This window comes from Prionailurus viverrinus, chromosome B1 (assembly GCF_022837055.1).
Source record: "Prionailurus viverrinus isolate Anna chromosome B1, UM_Priviv_1.0, whole genome shotgun sequence".
Lineage (NCBI taxonomy): Eukaryota > Metazoa > Chordata > Mammalia > Carnivora > Felidae > Prionailurus > Prionailurus viverrinus.
In genome coordinates, this window is record NC_062564.1 from 59,445,472 (window position 1) to 59,470,991 (window position 25,520).

The 25,520-nt window shown below is 39.1% G+C and overlaps 1 protein-coding gene across 7 annotated transcripts in view; it reads left to right on the top strand.

Annotated features, from left to right (window-relative positions):
- SH3RF1 (SH3 domain containing ring finger 1) overlaps positions 1-25,520 on the top strand; it is a 187,557-nt gene that overhangs the window by 128,385 nt on the left and 33,652 nt on the right. For all 7 annotated transcript variants that reach the window (XR_007151604.1, XM_047856355.1, XM_047856358.1 and 4 more), the window contains 2 exons: positions 19,226-19,528; positions 24,324-24,434. Coding sequence is in view for 6 of the 7 variants with exons in the window: in XM_047856355.1 (XP_047712311.1) it covers positions 19,226-19,528; positions 24,324-24,434 (414 nt within the window). In the remaining variant the exon portion in view is untranslated. The remainder of the gene's footprint in view (positions 1-19,225; positions 19,529-24,323; positions 24,435-25,520) is intronic.

Here is a 25,520-nt window from a genome sequence, read left to right on the forward strand (position 1 = left end):
TCTTCCTGGTTTCTGGGAACCTTGAGTTATTAATTTAAGAATTGTGAATGGAGTTATTATATAACCCAGGAGACATTTTCCGAGGAGTCTGTCCAAACAATTGAATGTCTGTGGTTTATTTTTATATGCACAGACAAATGTGTCCTGAGGGTACACAAAGTACACCTGCTAGTGTATGGTTATTTATAGATTTGTTTACCAGTATGGAAGAGGGTTTATGATTAAATGAGAGATCTGTATGTAGTTTAGTGTAATTTTTTTTTCAGGAATTGAGTGGCTTGTTTGCCCAGCCTATAGATCTCATCTCTAGTTGTTAGAAGGTGTTACATAGAGGGTCAGGGCAAGAGATACAGAAGGATATCTATTTTTGATTCAAGCCATTGATAAAAGAGGGCTCATGGATATCGTTGGTACTCGGTTAGACAGGGGGACCCAAAATCATGGGGCATGTTTTGCCTGGCAGCAAAACTATCTTGACACAGTAAGTGGAGCTTGAAGGGGTTGTTTGATTTGTGGTACAATTCAGAAGGGATGAAAAATTATTGACAGGTATAACAAAGTTACCATAGAGTTGGTAAGGGGCTTATGATGATATGTCCAACAATTAGATAAGTCTCCTATTTTGGCCATAGACTGGGATAACCAAATAAGGGTATTTTTATGCCAAGTTTCCCTGTGGACTAAGGACAGAATGAATAGGATCAGGGGAATCATCCTTGGGTATAGTAAAATCAGAACCCTTTAAACAGAGTTAAACAATTGAAACCAGGAGGAAAAAGAAGAATCAAGTGGAGTACAGTTATTGCTGTAACAAGGAGTAGGATACCAAATATTTCATGAATGTTTATTGGCTAAAGGGTTTAATATACAGGCCTGGTCCAGATTCTTGGGAAGCAGTCTGTATCAGGTGTCATATGCTTCTAATCCTGGCTGAGTAGTCTTCAAGATGGTGCTGGGCTGTCTGGAGCCTTTAAATGTAAGGTCCCCAGTGGCTTCAGATGACCATTCAGGAGCTGATGCACTTTTAAAATGAATCTATGCATCAGTACCCTTGAGTTTAGCAGCACAGAGATTGGGTAATAATGCTTGGTATGGTCCTTTGGCTGTGAGGTATCTTCCTGGAGATGATGTTTCCAATAAACATCATCACCAGGTTACAGGTCATGGTAATGTATGTCTTTGTCTTCTGGGAGCATGCTGTGAAAAGGTTACTCTATGAGCTATAAGTTAGTTTTGAGGGCGTTTATGAGTTCCTTGCAGTAGATTAAAAGGTCTCCTTTTCGGAAAGCTGGTTCATATATTCCTTCCATCTAGCCTCATAGGTCTGCCAGTGATTAGTTCAAAGGGTGACAACCTGCTTTTTCCTGTTGAGCGACACCAAGGGCAGAGCTCTGGGCCTAAGCACTTTAAAGGATTCTGTGGGTTTTGCCAATTGATTTTTGATAATCCTGTTGGTGCATTCCACCAGTCCTGAGTACTGGGGATGGTAAACACAATGAAAATGTAGGATGTGCCAGATTTTACAGATTGAATTACCTGACCAGTGAAATGGAAACCTCTGTCATTAGGGAGTTCTGAGGGAATTCTACAAATGAGAATATTTTTTTCCCAATAGTATTTTGCTCGCTGATGAGGCTGTGGCTCTGTGGTATGGAAATGCTTCTACCCAGTGAGAAAGCATACGGATCATTACCAATACAAATTTGTATCCCTAAGAAGGCTGCAACTGGATGAGATCCATTTGCCACAAAACAAAGGGACCTAAGATAGGGAAAATATTCCATAGAGGTATGAATGGGTTTTTAGGGGTTTATTTTGAACAAATTTGTTATTTCTGGTATACTTGGGAACCGACTTTGAGAGACAGCTTCCAGTAGTACTGATTTCCCCATAAGATCATTTTGTCAGTGTTCCAATCGTTAAAAGTCATGATATACATTTATTGTTAATGCTTGTTTCTCTGCAGACAGTCAGGGAAGACTGGCCATCCACTTGGACCTACCCATAAATTTCTTTTTGGTTTAAATTTGCATTCTTGTTCAACACATTTTTTCTTACTTTGTTGTGCAGCCAAATATGCTGTTAGAAGTTGGTCCTTCATATTGATAAAGGACTCAGCCAAGGTTAAGGATGCCCTGATTATCTTAGGGGCTAAATTTAGGGCTGCTCTCCTGGCAGATGCATCAGCCAAATGCTTTTCTCTTGTTTGTCATAGAGTGTGTTGGAGTTTTTGGTTTTTGTAGGGTAGAGATTTAGGTAGTTGAATGGCTCCTAAAAGGTTTAAAACATAAGCGCTATTTTTTTTTTTAATCTTCTGTCCAGAGGAGGTCAGAAAACCTTTTGTTTTCAAAATAATACAACGTCATGGACAACACCAAAGGCATATTGGCTGTCAGTATAAATATTGGCAGTTTTATTTTTGGATAAGATGCAAGCTTGACTTAATGCATGAAGTTCTGCCTGTTGGGTAGAAGTTGCTTGGGGCATTGAGTCAGCTTCAGTTGTTCCATTTAAGGATACAATTTTGTAACCAGCCTGATATTGACTTGTTTATTCTTTTAGGTAAGATCCATCAGCAAACCAAATTAATTCAATATTTTCAAGAGGGGTTCCTGTAAATCAATTAAGAGTCAACAGTTACATTTCTCTCTCATGAACAAAAGGGAAAAAGGTAATCAATAGGGTGCCTCAGGGCAGGAAGGTTATATAGGCTCTGTGCTTTATCTTATTAAAGGCTTCCTGAGATCCTTCTGCCCATGTAAAGGTCTCTGGTCAGTGTAAGAAGGGAATAGAAGGGCTAAGCCATGGTAGAGAAATTTAGGATATAATTTCTACAACATCCTGCCAACCCTAAAAACCCTCTGAATTGTCTTTTGGTTTTAGGGGCAGGAAGGCACGAGATACCTTGAAATCTTTTGGGATCCAGAGAAGGCCATGGTCAGTGATCAAATGTCCCAGATATTTAACTTGGGATTTATAGGATTGAAGTTTTTCTTTAGATACTTTGTGTCTCCTTTTTGCTAGTTCTTGAAGGAGATGGAATTTGTTCTTGAGAAATGCCTCTCCAGAAGTTGATCACGGGGGTCATCTACATATTATAGAAGGGAGGACTGATATCGAAACTCTTTATTGATGATAAAGATTGTAGAAAAATAGGTTGGACTCTCAGTGTATCCCTGAGACATTACTGTCCAAGGGTACTTGTCCTTCCCAAGTGAAAGCAAATAGGAACTACCTTCTAGAATTGGTAGGAATACTGAAAAAGGCACTACACAGATACATGACTCCAAAGAATTTACTTTCTGGTCATATGACTTAAAGAAAGTTGTGAGGATTAGACACGACTGGGTGCTGAGGTATAACTGTGTTGTTTATTGCTTTCAGATCTTGGACAAACCTCCATTCCCTTCCAAGAGGTTTTTGGACAAGATAGGAGTATTTCAAGAACTTGTATGAGGAACTGTGAGACCTTGCTTAATGTATTCCTCAATAATGGGCTCAATTCCTTGAGTAGCATCTGCATTTAAAGGGTATTGGTGAATATTAAGCAGGGGCTTATTTTCCTCAATTTATATTTGTATTGGTAGTATATAATGAATGTACCCAATGTCAATTGCATTTTATCTATCTATCTATCTATGTATCTATCTATTTATTTATTTTTAAGTAGGCTTCACACCCAGCATGGAGCCCAATGCAGGGTCTGAACTCATAACCCTGAGACAACCTGAGCTAAGATCAAGAGTCATCCACTTAACTGACTGAGCCACCCAGGTGCCCCCTCTGTTTTGATTTTAGACCATATTTCAGGTGGAATGGAATCTAGGAAGGGATTTGGTTCAATTATAGTGCCTGAGAAGACTGTGATAGCTATGGACAAGTTTTCTTGAGGATTGTCAATTGGAGATGTAAAAACTGTCTTTTGAGAAAAAAAAAATGTGAGCTTTGTATGCCTCAAGGATATCTCGTCCTAGGAGGTGAATAGAGGCAGAGGGAACTAAAAGGAATTGATGAGTTCCATCATTGGGCTTGTGTTGAAAGAAAAGGAATTTTGAAATGGTCATGGGTTGACTAGAAACACCCACCATTTGTGTAGTTTTAGTACTCCAAGAAAGGGGAAAGGTGAGGCTGGTGGAGATGAGGACTGAGTATATGGCTTTAGTGTCTGTCAGAGCCTTAGTTACCTCATTCCCAATGGGTAAGTCCGTTTTCCCCAGGTAGTCAAAAGCATAGGGAAAAATCCTCTTTCAATACTCAGGGCATCTCTACTGTTGGGAGTATTTAGGTTGGAATTCCTGGGAGAAATCATAGTTTCTGAGGCTATTGGTCTTATAGGAGACTTTCACTTGTAAACAAAACTTTTCTTGGTGTCTGGGCTTTTTACAGTAGTGGCAAACCCCTTTAAGGATGGATGGCTTGACTGGTGGATTTTGGAAGATAGATTTGGTTGTTAAATGTTGCATTTGTAAGCTCATTATTTGGGTAGCTTGAATATGGATACTTAAAATTTGAATGACTTTTCAATTTTTTCTTTGGATCCTTTGGCTAGTTCAGGCAAGTTGACTAGGTTATAAATATCCATAATGGCCCAGTTAAGTTGCTTAGGTTAAACAAATGTGCTTAGTTCTTCATTTAACCTGTTCAGGAAGGTTGAGTTAAGCATGGTGAGCATTGGGGCACCTGGGTGGCTCAGTCGGTTAAGCCACTGACTTCAGCTCAGGTCATGATCTCGCGGCCTGTGGGTTTGAGCCCCGCATCAGGCTCTGTGCTGACAGCTCAGAGCCTGGAGCCTGCTTCGGATTCTGTGTCTCCCTCTCTCTCTGCCCCTCCCCTGCTCATGCTCTGTCTTTCTCTGTCTCTCAAAAATAAGTAAATGTTAAAAAATTAAATAGATAGATAGATAGATAAATAAATAAATAAATAGGTGAGCATTTCATAATTAACTGAATCTAGACAATATTTGTTTTAGATTCTTTCAAGGTGATTAATCATAACTTCCTCAGGTTTTGAGTGAAGTGTTGGGTATTTTCCCAATCAATAATTTTAGGAAAAAGTTTAGGAATCACTATAAAGTATTTTTTTTTGCTAGTTTGAGAATATTCAATTGGTCAATTGCTCTCCACTTATTGAAATTCTCGAAAGGATTTTTCTAATTTACTCTATGCATTCTTTAGCTCTTCCTTCAGAAGAGCTGAATCTTCAGCATAGACCACTAGATTAAATTCCTTTGCAAAACTTACAGGATTATATTTAGGATCTGGGAACTCTTTAGTAATATCCCAGAGTTCCATTTTTGTCCAAAGAGTAGAGATCATGGAGGGGGATCCCTGAACCACTTATATTAGGTTTAACCATAAAGGGAGTGGCAAAGGCTGGTGGCTCAGGATCTGAGTCATTAGAGTAAGGAAGTTCAGCTAGTGAAGGATAGAGAGGTGGTGAGCAAGCAGGAGGAGGAGCAAAGGGAATATGAGCAGAGATATCAGAGGAGCCTTTGAAAGACTCCTCCAATTTAGTAAGTCTCTGAAACAGCTCAGAATTAGCCCTGGTTAATTTCAAGTTAGCATTCTGGAGGGAAGCACTTTTGGAAGTATTTATGCATTTAGAGCCCTTGAAATGCCAATGAAAATAGGCTTCCCACTCAGGCTGTTTTGTCTTACAACCTCTTTCAATCGGCTGCACAGATAAACCAATTTAGGAATTTCAGAAGAGCCCCAAGTGAGCCAGTTCAATTGTAAGTTATCCTGAGTAATCATCATTCAGCATGACAAACATTTGTAGGACAAAGGTCCATAGTTTTTATACATAAAGCCAGCAGGAATTCCAGAGGGGACTGATTAGTAGCCTCCTCTTTAGACAGTGAACTACCTCTTTTAACAAAGAGTGTGTACTTACCAGAGACACAACAGAAAATCTTCTGTTAGTAAAGGCTGGCAACACAGGACACCAAAACAGAGCCTGAACCTTGACTGAGTTGGGAGGTTCAGGAACAAGAGGACTACTACTGTAACCCAAAACACAGGAGACAACAGAGTGCACTGAACTCTTGTAGGCACCTTACTTGAATCCACAACAGCAGCAGAGGTGGAGGTGAAGGTCAGCTGCTTTGGATCCCACTTCTGACACCACGTAATATCAAATGAGAAATGCAGCAAGACTGAAGGGCAAACCAAAGGCTTTTATCTGGGGTCTGAGAATTGCAATTCTAGTGACACAGATTTGAGCAGGAATTGAAAATGTGTTCTGAAGTGGGGAGAAAAGAAGAGGACTTTTAAAGGCAAAGGGGGAATTTACAATAAAGCTATAAAAATTGTCAAGTAATATGATTGATTCTGAAAAACTGAAGCTATTCTTACCTGTACATGATTGGTTGCTAAGGGCTATCACTAAGCAAAAAGTCCATTCCTAAGTAAAAGAAAAAAAGTTCATTTCTCTTGAAATGGCAGAGTTGCAGCTAGTGCTCCAGGATGCTTGTGGTTTGGCAGTGACCTATATTTTGAAGTTCATCTTTTCTTTCAGGTGAGGACATGCATAAGCCTTACTTCCTTAATGGCTTCCTGGCTTCTTTTTAAATAGCTCTCCTAGCAATACCTACTTCATTTTGATGTTTCTTTCATACTGCCATTTTTAATTCTAATAACTAAATACATTGAAGTAGCTTTTTTTTTTCCTTAGCACAGTGGGCTCCATCTCATAGTGCATGTTTTGTTATCTTCTGAATGTTATTAGCTTGATACAAGTAATTGTTGCCTTTTCGTTCTGCCACAATGACAGAAGGAAAAATGAGCACTGGTTTCTGAATTTCTTTTTTTTTTTATTTTTAAAAAAAATTTTTTTTTAACGTTTATTTATTTTTTGAGACAGAGAGAGACAGAGCATGAACAGGGGAGGGGCAGAGAGAGAGGGAGACACAGAATCTGAAACAGGCTCCAGGCTCTGAGCTGTCAGCACAGAGCCCGACGCGGGGCTTGAACTCATGGATCGTGAGATCATGGCCTGGGCTGAAGTCAGACGCATAACCGACCAAGCCACCCAGGCGCCCCTGGTTTCTGAATTTCTAAGGGCAGAGGCAGGTCTCCTCTGGACTGCAGGAACAACTGCTTAATACATATGGCTCGAGGCAACTTGACTAGATTCAATCTGACAAGGAGGCCTTTAAATTAGGTAAGGAACTTTATTTAAGGCAGTTTGCACTCCATCTATTATTCAGTAACCCTTTCTAATTTAAAAGTTTCCTATCAAGAAAACACTCTGGGAGCTGAGATTCTAAAGATCAGTTAATGTTTATTGAATTCTCACTGCATGAATGGGCAGTTTCCAGTACTCTGAGTAGCTTTGGAGAACATAAAAATGCAGGTCTCCTGTGGTGCCTTCATCAGAGACTGAGGATAATGACCAACTGGTGTCTAACATCCACAATGATTCCCCAAGGAACCCTCAAATTACTTAGCCTGGCTGTATCCCCCTGTACATAACCAGGGCCCTCACTAAGTTGATCTACTGATTGTTCCTGGAAAACATAGTTTGGAATTGCTGCCTTTACAGCTCATCTGGGATATTTCTTTGTCCAACTATCTGTAGAAAGTTTACTCTTTCTTCAAGGTCCAGGTGAATACTGTCATTTTTCATGAAGTCCTTCTTTCCTAATTCTCCTGTGCAGAAACAAAACAGAACAAACAGCTTCCTCCTTGCTTCGAACATCTATGATACTCAGTTTGTACCATTTTAGATCTGGCACATGCTAAGAATGTAATTATGTGTGTAGATGATTTAATGCTTTCCTGTGTTCCTTGGGAACCACATCTTACGTAAAGAATATTTTTAATGATTTTATTTCAGTAATATAATCACATTGTGGAAAAGTTGGAGAGGAAACAAATAACCCTTAGTCCTATCACACATGATTTTGATAAATATCTTTCCATTCTTTCCCCTTTAACACATGCTTTAACACATGATTTTGCCATTCTCTATGTTATTATAATACTACTAATCATCAGGGTTTTTACTACATAATAAACATTCTGGTAGCTAAATCATAATTTAGTTAATTTTTTTCCCCATCTTTTAAACAAGTTAAGTGTCTTATTTAGGGACACACAGCCAGTAATTGAAAAGCAAACTGTGGTCTCCATTCTGCAGTCCATTGATGCCCCACATTTCTGCCCTGTGCTAGCCTTACAGAACATGGAATACTAGAGTTCCAAATACTGGTATAGAGTCACTGTTATTAGCAAGCTTTGCTTAAAAAGTATGTAGGACATTTTGATTTTTCAGCAAGAATAATGATAGCTTTTTAAATTCTAACACTTAAAAGGTTAATTTTCAGAAATGACTCTTTATTCCACAATTTCAAATATCTGAGGTTGCCTTTTTTTAAGAGAAAAATCACAAATTAATTAAAACCGTTATAAGACCTTTTCAATTTTATTGATATTTAAAAATATTATTATATTTCGGTATACATCCTAAATTTGGTGGTAACTAGGCTTTAAGAAACAAATTAGATTCATTTTAATTAACACAGGTTAAGTTCTGTCTTGTATCCTGAAGAAGGTTGAATGGATATTCTACTTTATTCTGCACATTTGTGCACATACGTGGCATATAAATGGCATAAACAGAAGCATCTTGATTATTAAACCACTGAGGAACATGCTTCTCTAAAATGAAATTGAATGTATTTCTGCAAAATTTTTCCTAAGTGTTGTAAAACAGCATTGTCTTTTAAAATAGTGTTTAGTGGCAGTGTGCCTATTAGGTTTCACATGTGTGTGGAGCAAAACTTTGTCTACAGGCTGAGGATAAGGAAGATCTTAAACAAAAGTGCAAATTCATGATAGTCATTATTCTCAGTATTTTTCTGTATCAGATTCCTTCTTGGCGATTAGCTTTCCTCCCTGTGCCTTACAACCTTCCACCCCTTCTCTCTCTTTCTCTCTCTCTCTCTGTCTCTCACACACTCGCACACACACACACAAACATACATTAGGTACTAGGGCAGGAGAAATAGTCATTCGCTAGTTTATTAACTGATTATGTATCACTGTGGAATTTCTGTCAGTGTGTCATTTCACACTGACAAATTATTACTTAGAATTTAATGGCAATTGCATATTCTTAACCTCCTGAGATACCTATTCCAGATGTAGTATTGCTACATCTGGTAATGAGGTCCTTGAAAATAAAATGTATGAGTGGAATGTATCCTTTTGGTTTATAGACATTTCTTATTTGTGGTGTGCATTTGGTGAACGAATACCACACCAAAAGAGACCCACACAAAACCTAGAGTATTAGAGTCAGTGGGCACAGAGAACTGAACTGAGCCCAACTTCTAAATAACCATTGGTCTCAGTCCTTGACACCATAGTAAGATTGTAGATCTGTTGTTTCAGAAGTAACAGGTATGACTGACTCTTTAGCTTTAACTGTCAGGGTAGAGCTTTCCTCTCTCTCTCTCTCTCTGAATTCTTCTGCATATTTGCTGCTCACAGTCTCCCGGTCATCTTGATGGATGAAGTGTTTCTTTTCCTTTTAGTTTCTGTCTCCTCCTCCCAAACCTTTCATTCTCCAGGAACTTGGTCACATCATATGTATCTTTTCTGTTCTGCAGTTCAGTTATTTGCTTTCCTCCTGGCTTCCCCTTTATGTAGGGACATGAGCAGCTTTTTGCTCACCTCAAAACTATTTTCCTTGACTGCACTCCCTTCACGTTATGATTCTACCTCTTTCCTTCCTTTCCCTGCCAAAATTCTCATAAGAATCACTTATACCTGCTCAGTGCCTCTGATTACTTACTGTTAGGCTTTAGCTACTTCAGTCCCAGAAACTGCCCTCCTGGCTGCCAACTAACTGCCTTTTCGTAGCTCTCATTTTGTTGTTTTATTCTCCCCAGGACATCTACCACGATTTTTTCTTTTTCCCCCATAATATTAACCATCACAACCACTATTCTTAATCTCCCTGTAACTACTTGCCTTTTTCATTTCTGGCATATTGGTTGGTTGGTCTGGGAAACTTTGCAAGGCCTTTCTGTAGCCCGAAATTCTTTTTTTTTTTAACTTTTTAATAAAAAGTGTATTTATTTATTTTGGGAAAGAGCGAGAGTATGTGCTCATGAACCATGAGATCATGACCTGAGCCAAACCAAGAGTCGGACACTTACCCAACTGAGCCACCCAGGTGCCCCTGTAACCTGAAATTCTGAGTGCCTTTTTGCTTTTCCCTCCTGCTTCTGCTATCTTCCGTACTTTTTCTTCCCTAGTTAGACAATGACTCCATATGAATTTTATGCTTGGCTTACAGAGTGGGTTCGGTTTAATTCATTGTTAAGATGGAAAAATCAGGAGATTTTACATAAGCCTAAATTTCTAGCTTTCCTTAAAAAAAAAAAATCAGCTGACACCAGCAAGCAGTTGCCTCTTGAGAGAGGACAGACACTTGCCAATGTACCATACAGTCCACTGCTCCCTGTTGGTCTCATTGAATGAGCTCTGCTGACAGGTGAATTTGCACCTCCTACCCAATGTTAGAAATCCATCGTGCTATTTCCTAGGTTTCTTTTTTCACAAGTCGGGGGTGGGGTTGTTTCTCTGTGTCCCCTTTACCCCACACAGTACTGTGCCTGGCTTATAATAGTCACTCAAAAAACACTTGAATGAGTGAAAGTCTTTATGTTTGATTCTGGTCACCTTGGGCCTGAGGGCTTTATACTTGACAAAGAGGTCTCTGCCTCTGAGTATTTTGAATGGGATGTTTTTGATTTGGGTTGAGAAAAGGTATCACCACTACTTTACATAGGAATAAAACTTTACAGATCATTAAGTCCAACTTCATGTTACATATGACAAATAGGAGACACACATACAAAAAAGTGACTTGCCCAGGGCAATGGAGCATGTGAAGGACCAGCTGGGATCTCTCTGGGAACAGTGAGAATAACTCATATTCATATAGAGCTTTATGGGTTACAGAGCACTTTAACCTGTACTCATTTTTACCTGGGGTATACAGAATTGATACTACCTTCCCTGTTTTATACAGCGAAGGAAACTGAAGCCATGGAATTTAAATGGTCTCCCCAAGAGTACTTGGCCAATGAGGAGAGACTTAACTCCAACCCATACCTTTCAACTTTATGTTCAGAGCTTTTCCTGTGGTTTTCTTTTTTTTTTTTTAATTTTTTTTTTTTAACACTTATTTATTTTTGAGACAGAGAGAGACAGATCATGAACAGGGGAGGGTCAGAGAGAGGGAGACACAGAATCTGAAACAGGCTCCAGGCTCTGAGCTGTCAGCACAGAGCCCGACGCGGGGCTCGAACTCACGGACCGTGAGATCATGACCTGAGCCGAAGTCGGCCGCTTAACCGACTGAGCCACCCAGGCGCCTCAATTCCAGTGGTTTTCTTCAACAATCTTTTATACAGCTCCCGCAGCTAAAATTCTGTTTAGGCTTTCAACAAAGTGAACACTCCCTTTGTCCCTTATATTTCAGAATCAGCAACCTGAAAAAGAAAATTCTGGTTTGTTTATTTTTTAACAGCTGGGACCAACAGAGGTGAGGATAATTAAGCCAGGAGCACCTGGGTGGTTCAGTCAGTTAACCATCCAACTCTTGATTTTGGCTCAGGTCATGATCTCACGGTTCATGGGTTCAAGTCCTCCCCCACTCATGTTCTGTCTTTCTCTGCCAAAATAAACACTTAAAAAAGGTAAGCGAGGAGCTAAATAACTGATGTTTCTCACCTTCCTAACTTAGTGCATTGGGGCAGTTACTTTGAAAATCCTTTTCCCCATAGGATGTCATGAAGGCTGTACTGAGTCTGTGTTCCTCACTGCCCTGCTGGGTAAAGGAGTAACCCTCATTACCAGTGAACAACTTCAGGGCTCACGAGGCTTCACAAACGTGGGCCAGGGGAGGTGAGGGGAGTAGTTTCAGTTGTTCTTTCTCTGTTTGGCAAATCTGTTGTGCTTAATCAGCCTCAGGAGACAGCCATCTTGGGTGTAGTTCCTCTCCCCTTCATCAACTCCTGAGAGTCCAGAGCTGTACTCTTCAATATGTGTAGCTACTGAGAACTTGAAATATGCCTATTCCAGGTTGAGATGTGACATAAATATACAATACACACTGGATTTCAAAAAATAGAATGTAACTGTTTCAATAATTTTTTTATGTTGATTACGTGTTGAGTGATAATGGATAAATTGGACTGAATAAGATATATTAAATTAACTTTACCTGTTATCTTCTTAAATGTGGCTATTAAAAGTTTTAAATTACACATGTGACTCATATTATACTTCAGTTGGACAGTGCTGGTCTAGAGGGAGCCCCTCCTTCCCTTGATAGTTCTAAGAGACTGACATTTTTATTTACTCAACAAATATTTACCGAGCCCTAAATGGAGTTGCTACCTGAGGGAGGCTTTCAGATCAATTTTAAAAGACTTCTGAGTAATCCCTTCAGTCTTTATAAGTATTCCTTTTCTGTGGGGGAGTCTTGTATTATAAATGAAGACTGAGCTTGCTTTTGTATTTCAATCATACAAAAACAAAAATCTTGTTACCTAAATTGCAGGGAAGAATACAAGACTAATGGAAATACAAATTCCTCATTGCTACTATGTGAAAAGATTTTGCAAAGGACTGTAATGTGAGGCAAAATATTTTTGTTTCTGCTAAGAGGAGGTAAATGGCATGAATTTACATCCTGTAACATTCATTCACTGGTATTCAAAGTGTCTAACTCTCTGGGGAAGGAACACTGGACCTTGTGATGTAGCAGAACACTGAAGTTCTTTTAAAGCATAGCTTTGTGAAGGTGCATTTCAAGCCAATGAGGAAAAAGTGGACTGTTAGATAAACAGTGATGGGCCAGCTCCTGAGCCACGTGGAAAAAAACATAGCACAATCCTCACCTTATTCTTTAAAAAAAATTTTTTTTTAATGTTTATTTATTTTTGAGAGAGAGAGAGAGAGACAGAGTGCGAGCTGGGGAGGGGCAGAAAGAAAGGGAGACACAGAATCTGAAGCAGGCTCCAGGCTCTGAGCTGTCAGCACAGAGCCCGACACGGAGCTTGAACCCACAAACGGTGAGATCATGACCTGAGCTGCAGCTGGACGCTTAACCGACTGAGCCACCCAGGCGCCCCCCTCACCTTATTCTTTATGCAAATGTGCACATTGTTCAAAGATTGAGATGTAAAGAAAGAAAAAAAAGGATGGAAGGAGCCACGAAAATAGTAGGAAAAAAATGGTTTTCTTTTTAAAAATAATTATAGAATAAGACTTTTAAAGCATGATAAATTAAGATGCCATTAGTGGAAAAGATAAATTTGGCACATAAAATAAAAAGGTATATATAACAAACATAACAACTTAAAAAACAAATTGGAGTAATATTTGTAACTTGGTGAATATATACACACACATATATATACATGCATACATGTTATATTAAAGAATGACTTAGATAATATATGAAGAACAGTCATAGATCTATAAGAAAAATACAAACAACCCAATAGAAAAATGGATAAAGTGTGATAATATGCAAATCCAAAAAACACAGATGTTTGATCTCAACAAATAGAGAAATACAAATTAAAACAGTATAATATAGTTTGTTACCTCTCCAAATAATATTTTTTAAATGATTGACAATACCCAATACCGTTAACAATGTGGAGAAACAGATACATTTTTGTTTTTAAAGTTTATTTATTTATTTTGAGAGAGATTGTGTGTGAGCAGGAGAAGAGCAGAGAGAGAGAGGGAGAGAGAGAATCCCAAGCAGTCTCCACCTTGTCAAGGCAGAGTCTGTGGGGCTGTATCTCACCAACTATGAGATCATGACCTGAGCTGAAATCAAGAGTCAGCCGCTTAACTGACTAAGCCACCCAAGCACCTCAAAACAGAGACTTCTTAATAGTCTACTGGAGGTACAGCTAAAATTTACGCAATGTAGTATGTTAAATATATTGCAATAAAAAAATACACCATCGGAGGTGATGAAAATTGACCAATTTTTGGAGAGCAATTTGGTAATATCCTTCAAAAAAGTGTTTTAAGCTTATACTTCGATCTAACAATTTCATTTTTAGGAGTTTGCCCTGCAGATATGGCTGCACAAACATGCCAAGATATATTAAATGAGACATCTCTGTACAATGAAATACCATGCTGTCTCTATTGATGCAGAAAGATGAGATATTGTTATAGGAGAGAATAGTATATACCAGTTGGTTTCATTTGTGTTAAAAATTAATAAATACATATTTTACATATTTAACAATATCTACATAGAAAATATATGGAGGGATATGTTCTAAACTGTTAAACTTAGATACATCTGGGAAATGAGTTAGGGGGAGACATGTGGAAACTGGCCAAGGCCTTTCACTTATTACTTCATATTATTCTATAGTATTTCCTTTTTAAAAATCATGAACATATCTTACTTTTATAATATGTTTTTCTAAAGTTTTTATTTGTCGTAAAAGACCTATTATGTTCAAGGGATACTCTAGTGGGTTGTGAATTAGTATAGGCTCCTCCATCAGACCTACTGTTTGTATTCTCTGGTGCTCAAAAACTAACAGATACATCTGTAAAGCTTCATATCAAATAGTGACTACTCAATTTCATTTTCATTAAAATTTTTTTCCTTCTTTTTAAAAAATGTAAGTTCCATCTTTTAAAAAGGTCATAATCTCTAGGGGTGCCTGGGTGGCTCAGTCGGTTGAGCATCCGACTTCGGCTCAGGACATGATCTCACAGCTTGTGGGTTCAAGCCCTGCGTCGGGCTCTATGCTGACAGCTCAGAGCCTGGAGCTACTTTGGATTCTGTGTCTCCCTCTCTCTCTGCCCCTCCTCTGCTTGTGTTCCATCTCTCTCTCAAAAATAAATAAACATTAAAAATTTTTTCAAAAAATCATAGTCTCTTTAGCGAAGACAGCTTCAGCCACAGATTATTTGATACTTCTTCAGCTGTCTTGTTGCTGTTGTTAGTATTATCAATATTTTGTCTGTATTTCCTTTCTCATACTTCTTTATCTTTCTGATAATATTCCATCTAAATTTTAGATTTTCCAAAAAAAAAAGACATTGCAGTTTTAAGATTAACAAATCTCATTTGTCCCTACTTTAGCTCCAATGTACTGAATTTTACCTTGTAGGCAACCAGGTCTTATCAGATACTCCTTACCAAATGCTGGAAAGAAGGTATTTTAGGATACAAATTTATTTGTAGGTGATAAGTGTACTCCTAAACTAAAAGGTCATGGTTAGATAAATGTCACAGAAAGTTTACACTAGTGAGCTCAAACAAACATTCATAAATGAACATTATCAAAATTCCACTAAAAGCTGTCAGATCCTTGCTCTCCTGTTGTTGCTGAATGTTAAGGTACACTTATAATAAAAGCCTCTTTAAGTTTCTGCCTGATTTACTTAAAGCCTCTACCAAATAGTCTTAACTTTGTGCTTTTCCTTGGAACTTACAAAGGCAGCAAATAGCATTTTTAAGTACTAACCTCTGCTGCTTCAGAAGATGCCTAACGTCGTTTTAAAGTATGGCAGCATTCTAGTAACAAATATGACTGCCTGTGTGTAAAAATGAAGTGCAGGATGGGGCGCCTGGGTGGCGCAGTCGGTTAAGCGTCCGACTTCAGCCAGGTCACGATCTCGCGGTCCGTGAGTTCGAGCCCCGCGTCAGGCTCTGGGCTGATGGCTCAGAGCCTGGAGCCTGTTTCCGATTCTGTGTCTCCCTCTCTCTCTGCCCCTCGCCCGTTCATGCTCTGTCTCTCTCTGTCCCAAAAAAAATAAATAAACGTTGAAAGAAAAATTTAAAAAAAAAAAATGAAGTGCAGGAAAAATATAATAGGTGATTTAGAGAAATAAAAATGAAAGATGTGAAATAGAAAAATGAATTATATCTGTTTAAGTGACATAATGCATTACACATGTGAGAGCTAAGAGAGACAAAAGACCAGAACTGTGGTCTTCTCTCTGCAATTCGCTGGTTCCACCACACCGCGATGGGTCTGCCTGTATGCACATACTTCTGCATGTAGACTTTATTTTTCTAAACATGCCAGTTGTGTAGCCCAGCCATTCCTCTCCTAGGCATATACCAAACATCCAGATGAGTGCTTAGTCCACCAAGAAATATGCACAAGATTATTCATGGCCGCATTGTTCTTAATAGCCAAAATTTATAGGAAGGAGGAAGTCTTCAGAAAGAGAAGGAGAAGGGACAGGAGGAGAGGTAAAGGGAACCCAAATATCAATCAACAATAGAATGCATAAATTGTAGTGTATCTGCACAATGGAATATTATATAGCACTTTTAAAAAATGACCGATTCATAGGCCATATGGATAAGTCTCAAAAAGTGTATTGTTGACAGAAAGAAGTAAAACTCAGGAAAATATAAAGAGTGTGTTATTTATAAGTCTGTTTGTAAGCTCCTTGAGGGCAGGAACCAGTTGTCTGCATGTATAGATCTCCAGCTCCTAGCACATCATCCATCATGTAACAAATGATCGATGTGTATTTATTTTAGTGGAAAGATCAATATGTATTTATTTAATGGAAAATATAGGAAAAGGTACAGGGAAAGCACCCTGTATTTTTATAATGAGAAAAACAGCAGGAAATATAGGGAATATATGTAGGAAATATATTTCTTATGTTTATTCCAGAGCACGGCATACAGAAACCTGAAATTTTAATTCATTTTAACTAAAGCAACACTTGGCTGGGTATGAACAGGACCATGGTAATATTTCAGACTATTTCAAAGCAGACATTGCTAATGGAAGCTATGGTTTGATCCCAGAATAAATTTAACTTTGATATCAAGTAGATGCAATAGTTTTTTCAATTCGTATTTTTGGCCTTAATGGGAAGGAAATCTTCTCAGTTCTTTCCCTTATTTCTTACTCAATGCAACATGAGTGCTGAGTTAATTGGTCAGATTCCAGCATGTGGATTAAGTCATGCTTTTGAGGATTTGTGCCTTGGGATCTAAATGAGCTTATAGTAGAAGAAGGCATTTTGTGACTCCTTTTCTTCTTCTGGTATTGAGGTTTGGGCCACTCCCACCATAATAATTAAACATTACATTTCTTCCTTCTGGCATCTGATTTTCTTAGAGACCACCAGAAGGTGAGATTGCTAGGCCAAGGTAGGATTTGTAAGTACTGGATCTCCTGGCCAAATGCTAGTGTAATGTTATATTAAGGCCACCCTTTAATAGTACCTCATTTCTTCATTCCTAAACACATAACACAGAGTCCTTATGATCGTCTGTCTCCTCTCTCTCCTGCCAGTGATACTTCAGGCATTGATAGGTGTTAATGGTAGCATCACTGCCTATTATTCTTGAAAGTTTATCATGTGGAAAAAATCCCTGAAGTCTGAAGGAGAGGCATGCTGATGTTTGAAGAAGATGTATCCTACTAACTGTAGATCAGACAGGCCGGGTGAATTCAAGGCCCTGGGGAGCCACAGGAACAAATTGTTAATCAATTTGCAGTCATCTGTGGAAGCACTGGCTACTGAGCTGCAATTAGTACAGCTTTGTGAGCAGCCAGTTGTTCCAAAGCAAGTTCACTTTGTTACATATTGACTGACAGGATTTCCATTCTTCTAATAGGACATTCTCATCAACAGGGCAAGGAGACATGGTCCTAACCATTGAGGTAGATGGAAAATAACATTTGATGGTGATATTTTATCTAAGGTTGTTTGTAAAGTGCTGAGCATGCAAAGCTGAGATAAGAAAATCCCTATTATCCTTAATATTTACCTAAATTTACCTTTAAAAAGTCCATTATTTTTTATCTTAATGTTTTTTTATGCGAGGTTAAACTATGTGCTCAATGATTTCCTATTACTGTAATATCTTGGTAAGTTATATACAACTTATTATCATGGAAGTTTTGTGGAAACGTTTTATTCTACCTCAGGAAAAACAAATTTCATGCTCTTTCCTTTCTTGCTGGTGCTATCAGCCCAGTGCACAGCCTTTGACCCCTTGTACCCTTAATAGAGAACTTTTCAAAGAGACAAGTTAGCTTGCCAAAGGACTTGAATTTCATGTTTTACCCCCTTATGATTTAAACTGTAAGTACATATGAGAAGAATTGATGCAGTGACATGACAGATAATCAAGGATGTTGGGGCTCCTGGGTGGCCCAGTTGGTTAAGCGTTCAACTTCAGCTTAGGTCATGATCTCATGGTTTGTGAGATTGAGCCCCACTTCAGGCTCTCTGCTCTCAGGGCAGAGCCCACTTCAGATCTTCTGTCTCCCCGTCTGTCTGACCCTCCCCCGTTCACGCATGTGTTCTTGCTCTCTCTCGCTCTTCTTGCTCTCTCTCAAATATAAATCAACATTTAAAAAATAAAAAAGAATGTCTACCAACTTTTTTGTGAAGTTTTCCCAAAATATACAGAAGTGGGAGATTAATTTATGTGGAAGTATATTAGTTAGCATGTAATGGTTTCGTTCTTTGTCATCTCGCTTGTTTTTTACTGGACCCAAAAGTTGCCCCTTCAGTGTTCACTTGTGCTCTGAGGAAACACCTAGCCATTATTGGACAACAGAGTATTCAGGTAGACAAATGGACCCTTTTAATTGTTCTGATTTAAATTTCATCAGTGAACTGAAATTGAATCTTCATTTGTTACCGGCAAGTTTTAAAATTAGATATTCTGAATATTCTTGGAGAAAAGTTTTTTTACCTTGTTGGTGTTGAATTAGAATTGTTTATTCTTTTTTTTTAAATTTTGTTAATGTTTATTTATTTTTGAGAGAGGTAGAGAGAGACCGAGTGCAAGCGAGGGAGGGGCAGAGAGAGAGGGAGGCACAGAATCCGAAGCAGACTCCAGGCTCCGAGCTGTCAGCACAGAGCCCTACACGGGGCTCGAACTCGCGAACCATGAGATCATGACCTGAGCCAAAGTCAGATGCTCAACCAACTGAGCCACCCGGCTGCCCCTAGAATTGTTTATTCTTGATTTAACATCTATTAATGACAGATCCAATGAAATGCCACTATTGAGAGAAAAGATATCCACATGGAAAAAATATAAAGAGTCTTGCAAATGCAAACTCTAAAGTGATGACATTAAATTTTAGATAAAGCTGGTTGAAAAGAAATCTCAGTGAATCCTTGAGAACTGTGTAACTGTCTTGTGTCGATTTCTTGGTTTGCAGTTTAACTCGGCAGCTAAGCAGCTGATAGAATGGGATAAGCCTCCTGGGCCAGGAGCTGATGCTGGAGAATGTACTTTGGCAGCAGCCCAGAGCAGCAATGCCCCAAAGCACTCTGACACCAAGAAGAACACCAAAAAGCGGCACTCCTTTACTTCCCTCACCATGGCCAGCAAATCCTCCCAGGCATCCCAGAACCGCCACTCCATGGAGATCAGCCCTCCTGTCCTCATCAGCTCCAGTAACCCTACGGCTGCCGCGCGGATCAGTGAACTCTCTGGCCTTTCCTGCAGTGCCCCTTCTCAGGTAAATCATCCAAAAGGCGTGAACAGAGCTCAGGTACAAAATGATCTATTCACAAACATGTTTGTTCACTAGCTAAACAAGACTGCTTATTTTTGCCTTCAGAAGATAGTAGCTTTCCTGAAATGTAATAAAGCTTTTCTCCATTCTGTAGGTAGAAAAATGGAGAAGAGAAAACTAACTTGAGTGTATTAACCTGAACTTAGTCATTTTCAAAAGAAGGATCAGAAATTACAAAATGATTTACATACTTAGTTTCAAGCAACTGCTCAGTTTTACAGAACTTCCTCACAAGGCTGCTCTGGGAGATTTTGCCAACTAAAACTTTATCTTCATCCAAACTAAAGATGCTGTGGTTGAAACCCATAGTTGACAGTTGCCTGCATCCATCTAATTTACCCCGACATTCAGGCTTCCCAGTAAGAGCTATAGAGAAAAAAGAAAGGACGTGAAAAAGCATTTAATTTAAGTTAGAAATTGGCCTAGCTTTTTAAAAAAGCTTATTAGTTCATCAAGGCTTTGGACTATCTTAAGAAATTGCTGCACATTATTCTTGTGTTAATAAAAATACATAAGATGATTGGAAACATTTATTCATTCAGCAGGCATTTATTGAGTGCCTTATTTTTAGAACCTTCTAGGCACCATGTATGCTTCTTTGTTAGGCCTTAATTCTGGACTGCAAAATGAGCCTAACTGTTACCTGCCTAATTCACAGGGCTGCTGTAATTATCCAGTTAGATGACCACTATATTTTCCTCAACTCAAAGGTCAGAGAGCCCGGTCCAAAGTAGCCTGTCACAAGTAGGAGAAATTTCTTTCAAATCTCATATTTAGTTGTTAAAATTCATGCAGATGTTACGTTCTACTTTATAATATAGCTGTAGTATTTTTCAAAAAATACAAAACTAAATTATTTTCCTTTAAACAAAGAAACACGTACACACAGGGTCCTGGTCCTCAGAAAGTTTACAGTTTGATAAGTGCCTGTTGTGAGCCACAGAATAAAAATTTACAACATGGTTTCTGGTATTCCTTGCCAATTTTATTAAAAATTATGTTCTCTCGGCCTCATTTATTTGACCTCACTCCTTTAGATTCATCCTGCATGTTGCGAGTTAAATGCATTCACTTTCTGAATGGGATTGTGGTTCACTGGTAGTTTTTAGGTGGTGGGGCCATGAAACTTTTGATCTTTTGAGGGAACTAGTACACACACACACACAGACAAAGCCTACTAGAACATGAGTATGATGAGGACAGACATCTTTGTTGTGGTCACCGATGTATTCCAAATGTCAGACATACAGTAAACACTCAATAAATATCTATTGAATGAGGCGTCCCTTGAAAATGGGTAGAGAGGAGAGCTATGTTACTTTACATGTAACTAATTATATCCATGTGAAAAATAGACATGGATTATAGATTGGAGTAAGAAGTACCAAGTGAGATTACTCTGGAAAGGTTCAAAAGATTTTTGAATAAGGTTCTGACAGAGGGGTCTAGTAAAGCTGGCCATTCACTAACAGAAAATTGGATCATTTGCGTTTTTTATTTTGTGACCTAGCAACATTTGTACAATGATGTTTTGTTTAAAAAAAAAAAAAGTTAAGTTTCTGGTAAGAATAGTGGCAACTCAGAATAGGAATAGCTTTAAAAAAATAGACAGTAATCTTTTGGCACTAGACAAAATTAAAAGAGAAAGGGAGGATAAAGCTCGAGTTTATATCTTTTGTAGAGAACTCGGCAGTCAGGTGTGAGCATGTCTGACGGTGCCACACCAGAGCTGGGAATGAAGACTATAAAAGTAGAGCTATTTTTGTTTTGGTTGGAGTAGCTTAGGAAACAAGGCTCTTTCTGTGTTCCATTAAAACAGTTTCCCCTTCAACCATTCCACCCCTCCTCCCATATTCTAATTCGTTCTGTTTTCGGTGGTAATATGTTGCCTCAGGGAGAAGTGATTTCAAGAAGACGATGGGAGATGTTTCAAGTGCTGCCTGGCTTCTCCGGCTCAGGTTTACAGAAAACACTACTTGTCTAGCATAGTGTGTGCATTGGAGGGAACTACAGTCTATAATAAAGCAATGGGTGTGTGTAGCATAGCAGGAGTGTGTGACAGGCAGACACTCTCCTGACTGTGGAGATCAGCGGATATGGGAAGATGGCTCATGTGAGACTCTTTGAAATAAGACTGTCCTTTTCCTCTGCCTTGCAAAGGACCGATCAGGAGATGTGACTCCTCCTGCTATGGCCCATTTCTTTTTCTTTTTCTTTTTCTTTCTCTTTTTCTTTTTCTTTTAGTTTTTTTTTCTTTTCCTTTTTCTTTTCCTTTTTTACAGAGCTGAGGAAAAGGATGTTTTAACATCTTCGTCCACTTTTTGTCTTGCTTTTCCTTAATTAGGTTTGGTTGCACTTAGAAAATCTAAAGGAAGGAGCCTAAGAAGTGAGCGTTCATTTTTCTCTCACCTGAATAGAATACACATATAGGCAGTCAGTGCTGGTGTGATGTGCTTTTCAGCTTACCTTTCCACCATATGGGTAGAACCTTATCCTCCTGTTTCTATACGGAATTTAGAGATCTCACCAGGACATCCCAAGTTCCAGGCAACAGGATGGGGAAATAGAAGAAAGGAGTAAAGGGCTGGCTTGCTATTATATATGGTGACTATCGAGTGAAGGCTGAACTTTCAAATACATAAACTAAAAGATTATTTATAGACTGTGCTGTCTAGGTGGGTCACCAGAACAGATGTGCACAGATATCTGTGATTGACATCTGTAAAAGCACATGATGCTACAAGCAACTAAGACATTTTATCTTTCTCTGGCCACACTCAAGATATTTTTTGGCCTCTGCCAGCTGGAGGAATGATTCATGATATTAAGTGTTTTTGTGGCATATTTGTATTGTCAGTGGCTTCAGGGGAAGCCAGAGATGCACCCACTCATTTGCATTTGCTTACCCCACCTCTTTCCCCCCCTTCACAGAGCCCCTTCTTGTAGAGGAGCCCAACTAATTTGCAGTTCCATGAGGAAAAGAACAGCAGAAAGTCAGTCTGTCCCTATTCAGGACATTTATTCTGGGCATGCTCACCTTCAGGCAATTTACTTCTGTTGCTTCTGCTTTTAATCATTCTTTGGTGACTTTTACCTCTTCCTTTACTCAAATACTAGGAGTGGCCCTGTGTTCGCTGGTGCTTGCAGGAGTCTCAATGTTTAGTGCTTCACTTCTATGACTATGACGGTGAACACATTAGGGGGGCTCTGGTCCAGCTCATATAGGGGGGTGAAGTGTCTTGTCTAAGACCATGAGCTCATTAGCAGTTAATTATCTTGACTCCCAGTCTGCAGCTCTTAGAGAAACATTGGTCAGTCATGAGATCTTTCTTAGATATTTGTAGGGTCGGGCCCAGGAAGCTGTATTTTGATTCCATGATAATGGCATGCACTTTGAAGTGAGCTTCATTGTATCTTCTCAGAAAGACTCTTATGTAGTGCCAACTTACGAATGTCCTTGGGTTATGTATATAAACAGATTTATTGGTTAAAACAGCTAAAGACCATTGGATTTTATCCTAGAATGAAAATCAGTATGCTTCCCATTAGAAATTGATTGATAATAGACTTTGGTTCACAGGAGAGACAAAAGAAGGGTTTGGGGAGAAACTCTTGTTAGGGCATCCCTTAGATCTGCTAAGTTTAAGCCTCCAGTTCGATCAATGTGTGAGCTAACAGGCACAGATGTGATTTTAAAAGGATGTGGATTCCATATATAACACAGATTTATTGGTGAAAATAAATTGTATGCTGTGATGCTGTTTATCCCTGGCCGTGGCAGGGCCTAACCTAAGCAGGAAACTCAAAATTTCCTTCAGGCCCTCTGGGAACTAATCTCTGAGCTTTTCTTTGTCCTGATAATCTTTTTCTCAACATATGGGAATTGAGGGAAGTATGTTTGGGATTAAGTTTTTATTACAAAAGGCCTAGCGTTTTGGGTGTATCGTTTCCTTGGGGGAAACAAGGTACCAGCCAACCACATTCCTTTAACAGTGGAGGAAAACCATCCCATTTGTTCAGGCCCACACGCCTACTCCTGCCTGCATTCTGCAGTTGGACCTGATACGCAGCTTGAGTGAAATTGATCGAGTAACTGAACACAGGCAATGAAATGACCTGAATAACTCAATTTCTTTCTAGTAAATTAATCTTGGATAGTATCATGGATAAGACACCTTTGAAAACAGCTAATTTGGCTTGACATTGTTCCTTTAAAGGTTTTATAAATAATTACCTGCTCTAGGCATGTCTAGGCAGCTGCATTTTAATTATGCATCCCCACTGAAAAGTAGAAGTCATGAAAAATGATCCTGAGAATAACAAAATACCTTAAGCACTTCACATAGATTTACATATTGATAGACAGGTGAGTGTTCAGCCATGACCTACCTTAATAGGATCTTCAGGGAAATTGCTAGTGGGCTAAGCAAGCAGCCGACTAACCATCTGAAAGGTCAGTTTGGTTCACAGTAGCCTCCCAAGTTATGAAAGCCAGCAGCAGTTGAATTCTGTATGTAAATCAGCAGTGGCCAATATTATCACATTACCTCCCAGTTCCGAATACAAATTAGGTAATCAGTAAATGTAGATTGAATAAGCTGCAAGAGATTCTGCCTTCCCCCAAATACTAGAAACTACAGATTTTTTTAAAATTATGATTTGCCTCCCCAAGGTTCAGCCAGTAATCTGTTGTATTAAATGTAGTTGTCTTTTAATTAACTTTTCTTTTTCTTGGCAGGTTCATATAAGTACCACCGGGTTAATTGTGACCCCACCCCCCAGCAGCCCAGTGACAACTGGCCCCTCGTTCACTTTCCCATCAGATGTTCCCTACCCAGCTGCCCTTGGAGTGAGTACAGCTTCTCCATCTCTGTCTCTCTCTCAGGTATTTAGTGACGTTAATCTGGCACATCCCACCTCCTAACACCTGCAGTTTACATTGACACTTGCTAGGTGGAGGTGGATCTCTTTCATCTATTATCTCTGCTGATCTTACAGAAAAAATTAGAAAGCCTCTTGCCTACAGCCTGCAAAATGTTTAACAGTGATCAGTGGCCTGAAGGCATTAGAAGAGATCTATAAAATGCTTTCCATTTTCATTAAAGTCCAGCCTGATTTCCTGAAGGCTTAACCTAAAATTTCTTTTTCATTTCTTTTGAGTTTCTAGAAGACTTCACTTATTTCCTACAAAGACAGGTTTATAGAAATACTGAGGAAACCAGGATCCCGAAGGCTAAATGGTTTACCTTGAGTCACATGGTGTGTCGATTCCAAATCGCTCCATTTATGATTCACCTTTTAGTAGGTTGTCTTCCACTGCAGTAGCTGCCGCTCTGGCTGCCTGAACGTAACTGCTGTCTTGGAAGGCTCGCTCAGATTGTGTTGATTTTCCTTCTGAACACCTAGCATCCTACAGAGTCCAAACACTACTTGCTTTAAAACATCCTCACAAGAGAAATTAATAGGAGAAATGAGGGCAGCCAAGGGAGATAGACACAAAGAAGAACACTATGGAGAGAAAGTTAAAAGGGAAGAAACAAGCAAATTCAGCCTTAGAAAGCAGAAAGACAACAGTATAAATCCCTGTTTCCTGAACTTGCAGGCAATTGAACTACAAGGAACCAGCAATTGTGAGTCATCTCTCATCCAGTCCTGTGCCTTGGCTTATGCTTTCACACTCTTTCTTCCAGTGCTGAGTTGAATGAGAATAGAAAAGATCACTAAATCAGATCTCCCCAGTGGGCCCCACTCCCGTAAATTGCTTTACAGAATCTCACTGGTTGTGATGCTCTTGGAGAAACAGTGTGGCCCGATGGTGGGGACACAGACCTAGGTTGGAAGCCCAGCTCAGTCACTTCTTTGTTTACATGACCATGAAAAGTTACTCAGCGTCTTTAAGCTTCAGTGTCCCTACCTGTAAAATGAAACAACTATT